Source organism: Equus przewalskii, chromosome 6 (assembly GCF_037783145.1).
Source record: "Equus przewalskii isolate Varuska chromosome 6, EquPr2, whole genome shotgun sequence".
Classification (NCBI taxonomy): domain Eukaryota; kingdom Metazoa; phylum Chordata; class Mammalia; order Perissodactyla; family Equidae; genus Equus; species Equus przewalskii.
In genome coordinates, this window is record NC_091836.1 from 3,674,942 (window position 1) to 3,690,924 (window position 15,983).

General features: G+C 58.9%; 1 protein-coding gene across 1 annotated transcript in view; it reads right to left on the bottom strand.

The window, feature by feature from the left end:
* Positions 1–15,983, bottom strand: part of PTPRS (protein tyrosine phosphatase receptor type S) — a 96,056-nt gene that overhangs the window by 11,055 nt on the left and 69,018 nt on the right. Inside the window, exons 11-22 of the mRNA XM_070624721.1 lie at positions 10,908–11,213; positions 9,489–9,682; positions 9,290–9,316; positions 7,297–7,414; positions 5,533–6,141; positions 5,020–5,117; positions 2,754–3,007; positions 2,088–2,181; positions 1,767–1,982; positions 1,168–1,325; positions 629–640; positions 250–362 (exon numbers count right to left, since the gene is read on the bottom strand). Coding sequence (XP_070480822.1) covers positions 250–362; positions 629–640; positions 1,168–1,325; positions 1,767–1,982; positions 2,088–2,181; positions 2,754–3,007; positions 5,020–5,117; positions 5,533–6,141; positions 7,297–7,414; positions 9,290–9,316; positions 9,489–9,682; positions 10,908–11,213 — 2,199 coding nt within the window. The remainder of the gene's footprint in view (positions 1–249; positions 363–628; positions 641–1,167; positions 1,326–1,766; positions 1,983–2,087; positions 2,182–2,753; positions 3,008–5,019; positions 5,118–5,532; positions 6,142–7,296; positions 7,415–9,289; positions 9,317–9,488; positions 9,683–10,907; positions 11,214–15,983) is intronic.

Here is a 15,983-nt window from a genome sequence, read left to right on the forward strand (position 1 = left end):
ACAGAAGCACGGCCCTTCCTGCCAGAAATGAGGGGTTTTTTGTGTGTGTGTGTTTTTTTAGCTCCCAGAAGAGCCAGGAGCCATCAGTTAAATGCAATTTCTCCAGAGCTGCAATTTTTCAGCAGAACCGCCACCCGAGATGGTTCCAAGCCCAGACGTGCGTGGGAACCTGGGAACCGCGGATGTCACCACCCCAGGCTCAGGCCGGCGTTGACAGAGTCGTCCCTGGCACCTGGGATGGACACCTACCCGGCGTCTGGAAGTTGATACGCCTCATTTCCACGGGGTCCTTGGGGTGGTGCGGGGCGAGGTCAGCGTTGTTCAGGAGGCATTTGGTGCGCGGCTCGGAGTCCTTGCGTTTACTGAGCGGGGGCGAGCAGAAGTGGCGCTGAGGACCCGTGGGTGCCCAGAGACACGTGTCCACCCGCGTGGATGCAGTTCAGGCGCCACAAACGTGCATGCAGCCGGTGGGAAACGGGCTATGCACACGCCTGATGGGGGCTCCCAGGACCAAGCACGGCCCATTGGGGGCAGCAGGAGCCCCCCTCCCGCCGTGGGCATGGGGCCACCCGGTCCCCCCTCCACAGCCTCCTGCCTCGTGGCTCCTGGGGGTGGGGCCGGCTCTTACCTGTCGGGCTTGCTGCTCCGGAAAGCAGAACCAGGCGAAAGAGGAGGAAAAAGGACACAAATGAGGGCATGCTCTGCGTCGGCGGGCGGCCTGCCTAACCTCTCTGAGCCTTGGAAACTCTCCTCCGAAAAAACGGAGGCTAATGCTTCCTTGCTTGGGTCCCCCCGCCACCGCCACCAGGAGCCGTGTCTCGGCCGTCCCATTCTAGCCTGGGATGGGTCCCGCGTGGCCACCACAATTATTATCCTCATCTCACGGGACAGAGGCAGCCTCCACCCCAATCTTGCCGAGTGGAGGGTGGCGCTTGATCAGAAGGCAAATCACTGGCCTGGCTGGAACCCCAGCCCTGCCACGAACCACACCCCCACAGGCTGTGTGACTTGGATCGAGTGGCTTAACCTCTCTGAGCCTCAGTTTTCCAATCTGGACCACCGAGGACTTCCGAGATGACCCCCCGAGATGGATCTTTCTAGACTCCCCCCCACCTCCTTGCCAGGAAGCCCTCCCTCCTGTCAACGGGGGGCCGGTGGGGGGCTCACTTCTTGTAGAGCAAGATGGCAATGACGATGCAGATGATGAAGACCACGGCCAGCACAGGCCCGATCACCCAGATGAGCCCCTCCTCGCCGTCCACGATGGGCTGGGGGTCCGGGTTATCCAGCTGGAAGGGGTCTGAGAAGGGGCTGGCCGCAAACGTCTGCAGGGACGGGATAGGGTGGGGGGACCCTCATCAGTGTCCGGCCTCGTCATGGCGGCCGGGTGTGTCTTCCTCAAACACAACCTGTGACCCGCCCCTGCTCCAAATTCTCTGATGGCTCCCAAAACCCTGATCCATCTTCGTTCTCCCCACACACCCTCTTCTTCGGCCACTCTGAAGTCCTTTCTGTTCCTCTTGCACCTCTGGACCTTTGCAGGTGCAAGTCTTGGAGATGCCTTTTCTTTGTCAAACTCCTACGCATCCGTCAAAGCCCCAGTTCCAAAGTCCCTTCCTCCAGAAAGCCTTTCCAAAATCTCAAGTCCCTCCCGCTGTCTAGTCATGACCATGGGCAGCTGAGGGGGCCCTGAGGTCAGAGCCGTGGAAGCTGAGGCTCACTCGGTGGGCATGGCTGGACACCGGCTGACACCACTGGGGACTTACGGGCTCACTCTTCTGCAGCACGGCGAGCACGAAGAGAACATATCGGTGGCCAGGCTCCAGGCCCCTGTTGTCAAAGCCACCGTACTGCTTCTGGTCGCCAGGGTGGAAGGTGGACGGCAGCACCGAGAAGCGGGCAGCAATGTAGGGCCGGGGCGCCTCGAGCTGGCGCGAATGCCTCAGGCTGCGCCTCTGCAGCCGCGAGATGTCCTGGATGAGCTGTGGGAACAGAGGTGCGGGGTGCTCAGAGCCTGCCTGGGAGCAACAGAGCTCATGAGAGCCAGGATGCATCTGGGCCTCGCAGGTCGGGCCCTGCGCCCTCACCTCCTCCAGGTCCATGTCCTCAGGGCTGCCCAGCGGGGTCAGGAACTGGCCACCGCGAGACTTGCGCAGTGGCACCATCACGATGAAGTAGTTCCTGTCGGGAGATGAAGGGTCGGGGGGCTAGGGGTGAGCGGGGAGCCCCCTTTCTGAATCTTCCCCTCTGCTCATACGAGGGTCTGGTCCCCTCCACCCCCAGCCACATAGGACCAGAGTTCCCGATTTGAGCCCCCAGGCTTTCAATCAAGCTGTGCCTTCTGCCTAGAGAGCCTGCATTCTCGAACTCCTATACATCCTTCAAAGCCCTAGTTTCCATGCCCACACATTCTCATAGCCCTTAATTCTTCTCTGCCTCCCAGGTGGAGTCCTCCTGTCCTCCCTGGGGACCCCCCAGCCCTGGTGCCTGTCACTGCCACTCCCACGCGGCTGAGTGTTTCCAGTTTGTCACCCCATCAGGCACACAGGGGTATCAGGGAATGCCAGGGGAGCAGACACGGGGCCATGGTTAGTGACGAGGCCCTGCACCTTCAGGGCAACCACTTGAGATGGGGCTGGGAGGATCGCTCAGGAAACAAGAGGCCCAGAGAGGTCAAGCGGCCGGCCCTGGTCACACAGCTGGCTAAGGGGGTGGGGGGAGTCCCGGGCGGGATGGTGGGGGGTCAAGCGTACTGGACGGGCACGGGGCTCTGGCCGTCGGGCAGATACACCATGATGAAGCCGTCGGAGTCGGGCTTGGGGGCCACGCTGGGCTTGGTGTTGAGCAGGCTGAAGGCGGTCCAGGCGGTGACGGTCTGCTGGAGGCCGCCCAGGCTGCTGCCGCGGTTCGTGAGCACGAAGTTGTAGAAGGTGTTGGGCTTGAGCTGCGTGATGAGCTTCTTGGTCGTGCGGCCGTCCACGTCCAGGGTGAGCCCGTTGTACTGGATCTGCGGGCCGGGGCCGGCTCAGCGGGTGCCGGGCTGACCCCCCACCCTGACCGAGCCGCGACCCCAGACTCGGCCCCGACCCTGCTCGACTGTGACCCCAGACTGAGCCCTAATCCCAGCTGAGCCTCGACCCCAGGCTGAGCCCCAGTTCTGACTGAGTCCCAATTCTGACTGAGCCTCGATGGCAAACTGAGCCATGATCCCAGGCTAAGTCTTGGCCCCAGACTGAGCCCTGATCTCAGACAGAGCCTCAGTCCCAGCTGAGTCCCAATCCTGACTGAGCCCTAATCCCAGACCGAACCCTGACCCCTAAATGAGTCTTCATTCTAGCCAAGCTCTGACCCCAGGCTCAGCCCTAACTCTGAGCCCCAACCCCAGACTGTGCCTCAATCCCAGGTTAATCTCTACCTCAGACAGATCCTTAATCCCAGCCGAGCCCTGATCCCTAAATGAGTCTCAATCCTAGCTGAGCCCTGATCCCAGCTTGAGCCCCAATTATGTCTGAGTTCCAATTCTGAACGAGCCCCAACCCTAGACTGAGCCTCGATCCCAGGCTAAGTCTTGACCCCAGACTGAGCCCTGATACCATATAGATCCTCAGTCCCAGCTGAGTTCCAACTGTGACTGAGCCCTAATCCCAGCTGAGCCTTGACCCCAGGCTGAGCCCCAGTTCTGAGTCCCAATTCTGACTGAGCCTCAATGACAAACTGAGCCATGATCCCAGGCTAAGTCTTGGCCCCAGACTGAGCCCTGATCTCAGACAGAGCCTCAGTCCCAGCTGAGTCCCAATCCTGACTGAGCCCTAATCCCAAACTGAGCCCTGACCCCTAAATGAGTCTTCATTCTAGCCAAGCTCTGACCCCAGGCTCAGCCCTAACTCTGACTGAGCCCCAACCCTAGGTTAAGTCTCAACCTCAGACAGATCCTTAATCCTAGCTGAGCCCTGAACCCAGGTTGAGCCCTAATTATGACTGAGTCTCAATTCTGAATGAGCCCCAACCCTAGACTGAGCCTCGATCCCAGGCTAAGTCTTGACCCCAGACTGAGCCCTGATCCCATACAGAGCCTCAGTCCCAGCTGAGTTCCAACTGTGACTGAGCTCTAGTCCCAGACTGAGCCATGAACTCAGACTGAGCCTCAATCTTAGTTGGGTCCCAGGCTGAGCCCAAACTCTGAATGAATCCCAATCCTGACTGAGTCTTGAGCCCAGGCTAAATCTTGACCCCAGACAGATCCTTAATCCCAGCTGAGCCCTTACTCCAGACTGAGCCTGGATCCTGACTGAGCCTTGGTCCCAAACAGATCCTCAATCCTAGCTGAGCACCAATCTTTACTGAGCCCCAATCTTGACTGAGCCCTGATCCCAGGTTAAGTCTTGACCCCCAGACTGAGCCTCAATTTCAGCAATCAATTCTGACTGAGCCACAATCCTGACTGAGCCCTAATCCCAGACTGAGCCTTGGTCCAAGACAGATTCTCAATCTTAGCTGAGTACCAATCCTTACTGAGCCCCAATTCTGACTGAGCCCCGATCCCAGGTTAAGTCTCAACCCCAGACTGAGCCTCAATCTCAGCTGAGCCCTAACCCCAAGCTGAGCTCCAACTCTGAATCCCAATCCTAATTGAGCCTTGATCCCACACAGATCCTCAATCCCAGTTGAGTCCCAGTCTTGACTGAGCCCTGATCCTGACTGAGCCCTCATCCCAGGTTAAGTCTTGACTTCAGGCTGAGCCTCGATCCCAGACATATCCTCAGTCCCAGTTGAGCCCTAATCCTGACTGAGCTCTGATCCCAGGCTGTCTTGACCCCAGACTGAGCCTCAATCCCAGCTAAAGCCCTGACCCCAAGCTGATCCCAGTTCTAAGTCTCAGTCCTGACTGAGCCCCAACCCCAGACTGAGCCTTGATCCCAGCTGAAGCCTGACCCCACTCAGGCCCGAGTCCCGCTGAACCCCAACCCTACCCCGAGCCCCGACTCCTGACCTGGCCCGCCCGCCCCCGAGGGGCCGCACCTTGTAGGGCGTGGGCGAGTTGTAGTTGTCGGGGAACTCCCAGCTGAGCAGCACCGACGTCTTCATGATCATCTTCACCTTGAAGTTCTTGGGCGAGACTGTGCGGGCAGCGGCCGAGCGGGAGAGAGCAGAGAGAGGGGCCCGTGAGCACCAGGGGCAGGCGAGTCAGGGCGGGTGGGGGGCGGGGGGCGGCCCAGGCGCTCCCTGTCGTCCGCTGTGCCCGTGCCCACGGCCTTCCTGCCTGGCCCTGGCCCGGCCCTGCCCCAAGTCCCTGACGGGGAGACGGCGCAGCTGCAGAGAGAAGTCGCTGGAGGAGGAGGAGGAGGGTGGGGCCGGCGGTGCCACCCGGGCACGTCCCACCTTTGCCAACGCCGGCGCCTCGGGGTCCGGACTCGCCTCGAGCGTCCATGAGGAAGCCGACCACTTACCTGGGTGGGGGACGGGGAGGGGGCTGGGGTGGGGGTGGGCGCGAGGCCCGGTCCGGCTCTGTTGCGGGGGTCCCCGCGCGCCTACCTTGGTCCCGCAGGAACGTCCGGTAGCGGACGGGGGGGCTGTAGGGGCCGGGGCCCCGGCGCGTGTGGGCCCGCACTTGCAGGTCATAGGTTGTGTCCGGCTTGAGGCCCCGCAGGGTGAGCGCGTTCTCGGCGCCCGGCTCGGCCGCCGCGGGCAGCTCGGTCTCTCGGGCGGGGCCCGGGGCGCCGGCCTCGCGCACGGCCACCGTGTACTTGACGATGGCCCCGTTGCGCTCGGCGGGCACGGGCGGCAGCCAGCGGAGCAGGACGGTGCCGGCTGAGGCGTTGCCGGCCGCCTCAAGGATCTGCGGGTGGCCACGGGGCGCGTCCTCTGGGATGCTCAGGACCTCAGCCGCCTCCTCGCCCAGGCCGCCGCGGCCACGGGCTGCCAGCCGGAACACGTACGTGGCCCCCTTGTGCACTCCCGGGGCGGCATAGTGGTCCTCGGTGGGCGGGAACTCCAGGGTGGCCAGGGGTGACGAGTCCTCGCGGCCAAACTGTAGGCGGTAGCCCAGGACCTGGTCGTCGGCGGTGCTGGCCGGGGGCTCCCAGCGTGCCAGCAGGCTGCCCTCGGGGGTCTGCTGCACCGACAGGGTGGGGCGGCCCAGCACTGCGGGGACACGGGGCTGGTGTCAGTCCCAGAGTGTGGGGTGGGTGGTAGCTCTTCACGGGGTCGGTGGGGGGAGGTCTCGGGGAGCCTCATTCAAAGGGGAGATCTGGGAAACACAGTTCCGGGCAGAGGGAACAGCCAGTGCAAAGGCCCTGAGGCGGGGCTGTCCTGGAGGCAGAGAACTCGGAGAAGCCAACAAAGAAAAACTCCCACAGATGCCCCTCATCTATTCAGCTCCTCATTTATCTGCCCCTGGCCTCCCACTGGCACAGGACAAACACCCCTGGGACGTGGGAGTGTGCAAAACCCTGCCCCATGGTTCTCCTGGTCTGAGTAGGAATCAGTGTGCCAAGGTCCTGATAAGTCCTGCGGTGGAGGAGCTCTACGAATGAGACCAGGCTTCTCCGCTGCAGGACTCATCAGGACCTTGAATGGACCACGTTGTGAGCGGTCATGGCCTACACAGTGGGTTCCGCTTGGCAAGCACAGCTCTAAGGAGAGGAGGGACGTGTCAGGGGACGCTTCCTGGAGGAGGTGTCACGGGCTCTGGACACTGGAGGAGAGAAACTGGGCAGATGAAGGGAACAGCATGGGGAGGGCTGGCAGCAGCGTGTAGAGGGGCTGTGTCCAGTGGCCTGGAACGTCAGGCTTTGCAGACTGAGGTACAGTGGTGATGGTCCCCAAGGGAAACTGAGGCAGGGCTGCCAGGAGAGGAGGCCTCCTGGGGCAGTGGGGGAGATGGGCACAATGCCCCAAAAAGACAGCCCCCTTGGGGTGGTCAGAGCTGTGATGGAGGCAGCACAGGGTGCTGGGGACTGTGGGGTCGGGGTGGGGAAGGCTTCCCAGAGGAGGTGCAGGCCAAGCAAAGACGGGTATCCAGGTGGAGGGACAGCCCGGGGAGAGCCGGGAGGGGACAAAGGACAAGGGGGTCCAGTTGGCTGTGCACGGTTTCCCTCTGGCTGGAGCTAAGTGGGTGAGGAGGTGGCGACAAAAATGAGGTGGCTGGATCACACTGAGCCTGAATCCCCTCCTGAGAAGCCCCCACCCCTTTGCTCTCACTGCTGCCCCCGCACAGCCTGCCATCTCCCCACATGGGCTTAAGAACTCTGGGGGGACGCTCTGGGGGCAAAGGGGCCGTGGGGGGGGGTCTCGCACCTGCTCCTTTGGTCACCACCACCTTGGGTTTGCTGCGAGCGCCGTCGCCCTTCATGGTGTACGCGGCTACCGTGATGGAGTAGGCGGTCTCAGGCTGCAGGTTTGTGATGACCATCTCCTGTGGGCGGGGCTGGGGTCAGTGCGGCACCGGGGGCGGGGACCGGCCCTGCCCACCCTCCTCCCCGCGCTGGGGACAAGCCGGGCGCGTGAGGGGCCCCGTCCGCGGCGGAGACGTGCACCCGAGCGCATGCACAGACCCGACACGCGGCACGTCCATGCGGAGATGGGCACACGCAGCCCGGCACCCCGCCATCCCGCCTGGACCAGCGCAGCCCCCTCCACCCTAGACCCTGTCTCTGTGCTCCCCACAGACCCTGCCAGAGGGCGCCCAGGAGTCCCTGAGTCGGGCTGCCTCCTCCACCCGCAGCCCTCCAGGCTCCCCCTCCCTTGGGGAGAAGCCGAGTCCTCCCCGCGGTCCCCCAGGCCCTGCACGACCTGCCCCGTCCCCTCCCTGCCCTCTCTCCTCCCTCTCTCCCCCTCCTCCCTCTGCTCCTGCCACACGCCCTCCTTGCTGTTCCTCTAACACGCCAGGCATAGTCCTGCCCCAGGGCCTTTGCACATGCGGTTCCCTCTGCCTCCACTACCCCCACGGTGTGATGGTGATCCCCCCTACACCGGCTCTCCTAAGCCAATCGTTAAATTTCAAGGAGTTTTATGAGCCAGTGACTCAACTCAAGCCGTTACCAAAAATTAAATGACATAAACTTATGACCCAATAAATAATATGAACCACGAAGGTGGTAAATACTCAAAGTCCACCTCTTCCTAATTATTTCCCACGTTCAGCCCGATCTACGCTCCCGAGGTCATTCTGTCTCCCGCATCCGCGGGGTAGAAAGACCCCAGGGCACAATGACCAGTGACCACCCGTTCCCTGGGTGGCTTGAAATGGACATGGTGGGAGGATGGGCACCACGGAAATGGGCAAATGCCAGGAATCGGGACTCTGCCACCCGCCCGCCGGGAGAGCTGACACCGCTGGCTACACCGGGTCCCCGCCAGGGCTGGAACCGGACGCGTGTTTGTGTCTGGTTCCCGTGACTGTCCCTCACGCACGATCTGGTCTACAGCAGGCGCTCAATAAGCCGCCGCTTGTTCAGTGAGCGACAGAGCAGCCTGACGTGCACGCACGCCCGTGCACACCCCCACGGTCACACGTGTGCCCATGTCCCCACGCATGCACACCCACGAGCACGGGCCGGCATGCCTGGGCACCACGGGGTGGCCCCCCGTCAGGAGCACGAGGAGGGGGCAGCAAGGATGCATGAGGAGGGTCTCCTGCCCTGGGCCCTCCGGGGTCTTGGTGGGTGGGGGACTGCGGTGGGAACTTCCCCCTAAATTGAACATCAGACTCGCAGCTCTGGAAGAGCCTGCAGCTCCCACGACAGAGGCAGAAAGAGCCCAGAGACAGGCAGCAACTTGCCCCAAGTCACACAGCCGTCCTGACTCTGGCTTGGGGCCTCCTGAAAAAGCCCGGGGGGTGGGGGGCAGGCTGGAAATGGTGGCCCTGCAAGTGCCTCTCCCACCCTGGGCCCTGTGACCCCACTCGTCACTCCAGGGCCGGAACAAAGGGGACACTGGAATGTGACCCGGTGCCGATCTGCCCGGTGTGCATCCCACGGGGGAGGCTGCGTGGACACCCGGCCCAGAGGTGCGGAGAGGAGGACGGCCGGGGACACCAACAATGAGCCCCGTGTCACCGAGGTGTCACCGGGTAAGAGAGCTCAGGGATGACCTCGGGGTCCAGGTCCTTTCTCTGGGGACCACAGCAGGTGCCCCTGGGGCTCCCATGCCCATTTGCCTGGCGTGTAAATGAGGCTGCCGGCTCCAAGAGGCAACCAAGGGCAGGAGACCCTCCGAATGGGGGGGGGTGGGGTCACAGCACAGCACGGCCCGGCCGCGGGAGGAGCAGGGGCCACAGGGCGCTACTCACGTATTCGGCCGTGTCGTCCGTCTCCCACTGAGCGCGGGAGGAGGCGGCGGGGGAGAGAGGAGGAGGTGAGCGGAGACGGAAGCAGCGAGGAGGCGGGAGTGCAGGGCGCGCGCCCGGAGCGCAGGGCGCCGCCCACCCGGAGCCCCGTGTGCGCACGCGCACGTGCACCTGCCCGCCCGGCCGCCCGCGCCCCGCCCACCTGGGCATCGGCCAGCATGATGTCCTTGATGCGCGGCGGCCCGCGGGCCTCGGCGCCCTCCATGCGCACGTAGTGGACCTGGTAGCCGCGGATCTGGCCGTGCTGGCGGCCGGGCGCGGGCGAGCGCCACAGCACGCGGATGGCCGTGGCGTTGAGCGCCTCCGCCTCCACCTTCCGCGGCGGCGCGCTGGGCACTGGCGGGGGAGGGAGGGAGGGGAGGCCGGCGGCGCCGTTACTGGGGCGCCCGGTCCCGGTCCCGCCCCGGGCAGCGCGCCCGGTGCTGGGGGTGCCGAGGGGCCGCTCTGAGCGCGCACGCCGGCCGCGAGGGCGCGCCTCCTTCCTGCCCCACCCCGGGGCCCTGCCGGTGCGCCCCGCTCACAGCCCAGGCTCCCCAGGGACTAAGCCACCCGCCCGGGGCGCGCGCAGGACGCGAACGGGCCGTGCACGCCCCGCTGTAAGCGCCCACATCCCACAGCGTCTCCATCCTGCCAGCATCCCTGCCAAGCAGGGACTCAGTCTCATCTACAGATGGGGAAACTGAGGCCCAGAGTTGCTTCTGCACCGGGTTAGCGAGAGAAAAAAGCTGCATGCTCTATGCCCCAGGGTGCAGCCAGGCCACTAGGCCCTGGGGATCTTCCTCTGGCAGCCCCCAGAACAGAGCCCTCTCCGTCCACCCCCAACCCCTTGTCTGGCACGAAGAGCTGCGTCTGTCCGTCCCTCTGCTTAGGACATAACTCGGGGCTGCTGACCGAACCTTCCAGGCCGATGGCTTGGAAGGCAAACCGGGTTCCACAAACCAAGGGGCTGCGATTTGAGGGGGCAAGCGGCTCGCTTCATCCCCAACCCCACGCCCTCAGCTTCTACCGCGTGACTCCAGACCAGGGCCACCAACTCAACTTAGCCGGTGAAAACTCTCCAGATCCAAAATCGGCCACTGCGACAACATTTACACCACGGGAAGTGGCCGACCCTACAGACGGGTCCCCACCCATCATCCCCCAGGAGAGCGGGCTGTCCCACCACTGCACGCCACGGTCTGCCCGCTCCCTAGCGTGCCGGACTCCAAGTGAAGGAGCCACAGCTCCTGGCTTGTGCCATCGTCCCAAAGCTAAGGCGTCTGGGGTCAGGGCCTAATTTTGCTGCCAATGCTGCCGGCCGTTTCGGACACCCCGTTTCCACGGTTTCCACACGGGGCTGCCAGCTTAGCTCTCCAGGCACAAGGCCCCAGGAGAAAATGCCACCCAGCAGCTGGAGGACGGAGAATTCCAAGATCGAGGACGGGTGGACGCTGCTCGCCTCATGTCCCCCGCTCGTGACAGGGGCCTCTCCCTGGTGACCACCAGCCAGCCCGGTTCTCCAGACACGGGGGGCTCCGAGGCGGGGGTCCAGGCTGGGGCCCGCGGGGTCCCCGGTGCTTACCGTCCTCGTCGGTGCGGATGACCACGGGCGAGCTCTCGGGCCCTGGTCCCACCTCTGTGTGCGCGACAGTAGTGATGCGGTACGTGGTCCACTTGTCCAGCGCCTCCAGCAGGATCTGAGTGGTGGTCGGGGGGATGCCGTTCACCTCCTTGGGCTGTGGGTCCTCCGAGCCGAGCGGTCGGTAGCGGACGCTATAGCTCACCAGGGCCCCGTTGTGCGTGTCCGGCGGTGGCGGGCGCCAACTTACCAAAATGGCCGTGGAGCGCGTGCTGACACATTTAACGTCTTGAGGGGGGGCTGACGGTTCTATGGGAGGGGGGAGAACGTGGGGGCGGGGGAGGGAGGCGGGATGGGCGAGGGGGGGGACGGGGAAACAAAAGATGGGAAAGAGAAAATAAAAAAGAAGATGATAACAAACAAAACAGAACCAAACCAAAGAGAAGTCGAACCCAAAAGAAGCGGGTGGCAACCGAAGGTGGGATGGGCGGGCGGGTGGGCGGGCGGGGGCCGGGAGGGCTGGCCAAGAACGCTGCGCTCGCTGCGTGGGGCTGCACCCGCCTGGCACACAGTAGGTCTTAGGTGGAGGGCAGCCGCAGTCCTCATGAAGCTCACACGGGTGTGCCACGCACCGTGCCAAGTGGGAGAGCAAGAAAAGCCCCATTTACTGGGTACCTACTATGTGCCAGGCACGGGGCCAAGTGGAAGAGCAATAAAAGCCCCGTTTACTGGGCACCTACTATGCGCCAGGCACAGGGCCAAGTGGAAGAGCAATAAAAGCCCCGTTTACTGGGCACCTACTATGCGCCGGGCACAGGGCCAAGTGGGAGAGCAAGAAAAGCCCTGTTGACTGGGCACCTACTATGCACCAGGCACGGGGCTAAATGGGGGAGCAATAAAAGCCCCATTTACTGGGCACCTACTATGTGCCAGGCACAGTGCCAAGTGGAAGAGCAATAAAAGTCTCACTTATTGGGCACCTACTATGCGCCAGGCACAGGGCCAAGTGGGAGAGCAAGAAAAGCCCTGTTGACTGGGCACCTACTATGCGCCAGGCACGGGGCTAAATGGGGGAGCAATAAAAGCCCCATTTACTGGGCACCTACTATGTGCCAGGCACAGTGCCAAGTGGAAGAGCAATAAAAGTCCCATTTACTGAGGACCTACTATTTGCCAGACACAGTGCCAAGAGGAATAGCAATAAAAGTCTCATTTATTGGGCACCTACTATGTGCCAAGCGCTTCGTAGAATAACAATAAACATACTTATTGAACACCTACTGTGTGTCATGCACGGTGCCAAGGGCTCCATAAAATAATAGTAAACATCCTTATTTATTGAACACCCACTGTGTGTCAGACATAGCACCAAGAATAAAATGACAGTAAATATACTTATTTATTGAACACTTCCTATGTGCTGGGCAAGGTGCCAAGAGGAAGAGCAATAAAAGCTCCATTTACTTGGCACCTACTATGTGCCAGGCACTTTGCCAAGTGGGAGAGCAATAAAAGTCTCATTTATTGGGCAACTACTATGCACCAGGCATAGTGCCAAGTGGGAGAGTAATTAAAGCCCCGTTTACTGGGCACCTACTATGTGCCAGGCATGATGCTAAGTGGAAGAGCAATAAAAGTCCCATTTACTGGGGACCTATTATGTGCCAGACATGGTGCCAAGAGGAATAAAGTAAAAGTCCTATTTATTGGGCACCTACTATGTGCCAAGCATGGTGCCAAGGGCTTCACAGAATAATAGTAAACATCCTTATTTATCGAACACCTACTGTGTGCCAGACATAGCACCAGGAATAGAATGACAGTAAACATACTTATTCATTGAACACCTACTGTGTGCCAGGCACTGTGCCAAGTGGAATAGCAATCAAAGCCCCATTTGCTGGGCACCTACTATGTGCCAGGCACGGTGCCAAGGGCTTCATAGAATAACAGTTTAAAAAATTCTACTTAGTGAATCCCTACTATGTGCCACGTACCAGGCCAAGGACTTCACAGAATAACAGTAAAATATTTATTATACACCTACTGTGTGCTAGGCATTGTGCCAGAGGAATAGCAAAAGTTCCATTTATTGCACACCTACTGTGTGCCAGGCACACCAGTCAGAGCTTCAGAGGATAATAGTAAACACGTTTATTTACCGAGCATCTACTGTGTGCCAGGGGAACAGCAGTAAAAGCCCCATTTATCAGGCACCTACTGTGTGCTAGGCACAGCTTTAAGAGCTTCAGAGGTCAACAGTAAGATCATCTATTTACTGCACACCTGTCCTACCAGGGACCTCAGAGGCCGCCCGATGGCTTACTCCAACTAGGACCACCCTCTTGGCCTCATTTGCAAAGAAAATAATGCTCATGCCCTGAACACCTACTGTGTGCCAGTAAGCATGCCAAAGGTTGCACAGAGTAATAAAATAAATAGAATAAATAAAGTGCCTGTAGATTGGACACCTACTGTGTTGGTACTAGGCTCAGGGCTTAACAGATAACACAGCCCACATTTAGCACCTACTGTGTGCCTAGATCCTTATAGATCACAGTTCTGTTCTTAGCCACTACTATGCAGCTGGTACCACACAGCCCATTACAGATCAACAGCAAGTCTGCCTTATGGAACACCTACTGTGGGCTGGGCACTGTAATAGCAGTTGTCATTTATGCTGCACCTACTGCATGCCAGGCATCTGTTAAGGACTTTATAAGGTAACAGTACTAGTCCCCACATAATAAGTACCTACTGTGTGCCAGGCACTGTCCTAAGGACATTATCACTTAACATTAATAGTCCCCATATAGTAAGCACCTACTGTGTGCCAGGCACTGTGCCAAGGAAATTACCAGGTTAACAGTACTCGTCCCCACATAGTAAGCGCCTACTGTGTGCCAAGCACTGTGCCAAGGAAATTATCAGGGAACAGTACTAGTCTCCGCATAGTAAGTACCTACTGTGTACCAGGCACTGTGCTAAGAACATTATCACATAACATTAATAGTCCCTGCATAGTAAGCACCTACTATGTGCCAGGTACCCTGCTAAGATTATTATCAGATAAGAGTACTAGTACCCACATAGTAAGCACCTACTGTGTGCCAGGCATGGTGCCAAGGGCTTCATAGAATAACAGTTTAAAAAAATCTACTTAGGGGCCGGCCCGGTGGTGCAGCGGTTAAGTGCACACTTTCTGCTTCATGGGCCTGGGGTTCTCCGGTTCAGATCCCGGGTGCGGACATGGCCCCACTTGGCACGCCATGCTGAGGCAGTCGTCCCACGTACAAAGTAGAGGAAGATGGGCACGCATGTTAGCTCAGGGCTAATCTTTCTCAAAAAAAAAAAATTCTACTTAGTGAATCCCTACTATGTGCCAAGTACCAGGCCAAGGACTTCACAGAATAACAATAAAATATTTATTACACCTACTGTGTGCCAGGCATTGTGCCAGCAGAAAAGCAAAAGCTCTATTAATTGGGCACCTACTGTGTGCCAGGTACAGCAGTCAGAGCTTCATAGGATAACAAATAGTAAACACGTTTATTTACTGAGCATCTACTGTGTGCCAGGGGAACAGCAGTAAAAGCCCCATTTATCAGGCACCTACTGTGTGCTAGGCACAGCTCTAAGAGCTTCAGAGGTCAACAGTAAGAGCATCTATTTACTGCACATCTGTCCTACCAGGGACCTCGGAGGCCGCCCGATGGCTTACTCCAACCAGGACCACACTCTTAGCCTCACTTGCAAAGAAAATAATGCTCATGCCCTGAACACCTACTGCGTGCCAGTAAGCATGCCAAAGGCTGTATAGAGTAATAAAATAAATAGAGTAAATAAAAGTGCCTGTAGATTGGACACCTACTGTGTTGGTACTAGGCTCAGGGCTTAACAGATAACACAGCCCATATTCAGTACCTACTGTGTGCCTAGATCCTTATAGATCACAGTTCTGTTCTGAGCCCCTACTGTGCAGCTGGCACCACACAGCCCATTACAAATCAACGGCAAGTCTCCTTTATGGAACACCTACTATGGGCTAGGCAGATAAAAATAGTAGCTGTCATTTATGCGGCACCTACTGTGTGCCAGGCACCGTGCTAAGGACATTATCAGGTAACAGTAATAGTCCCCGCATAGTAAGCATCTACTGTGTGCCGGGCACTGTCCTAAGGACATTATCACATAACAGTAATAGTTGCTGCATAGTAAGCACCCACTGTGTGCCAAGCACTGTGCCAAGGACCTTATTGGGTAACAGTAGTAGTCCCCAAATAGTAAACACCTACTGTGTGCTAGGCACCATGCTAAGGACTTTATCAGGTAACAGTACTAGTCCCCACATAGTAAGCACCTACTGTGTATCAGGCACCGTGCTAAGGATGTTATCACATAACATTAATAGTCCCTGCATAATAAGCACCTACTGTGTGCCAGGCACTGTGCGAAGGACATTGTTGTGTAACAGTACTAGTCCCCACATAGTAAACACCTACTGTGTGCTAGGCACTATGCTAAGGACTTTATCAGGTAACAGTACCAGTCCCCACATAGTAAGCACCTACTGTATGCCAGCTGCTGATATGACTGGATAACAGGAGTAGTCCCCACATATTAAGCACTTACTGTATGCTAGGCACCATGCCAAGGGCCTTATGTGAAAATGGTAATAGTTCTTATTGCGCACCTGCTGTCTGCACACATGGTGCCAAGGGCTTTGCAGATAATAATGCCATGTTTCGAGCAAAAACTGTGTCCCCCAAACCGTGCCAGGCCCTTTCAGACTGACAGTATGTGCCTAGCGCCAGGCCAACCTCCTTAAAGACAGTGCCATTATTAAGCACTTACTGTATGCCAGGCATTGTGCCCAGAGCTTTGCAGAACAAGAATTGTAGCCCTCATGTTTGGGTACCTACTGTGCGCCTGGCTGCAGGTTAAGCTTGTTACAGACTACTAGAAGCTTCTGTTCTTAGAGTGCTAACTATGTGCCCAACACTGTGCCAATCCATGTTTAGATTTAAAACCGCAGCTGCATTTATGGAGCGCCTACTGTGTGCCAGGCAGTGTTGAACG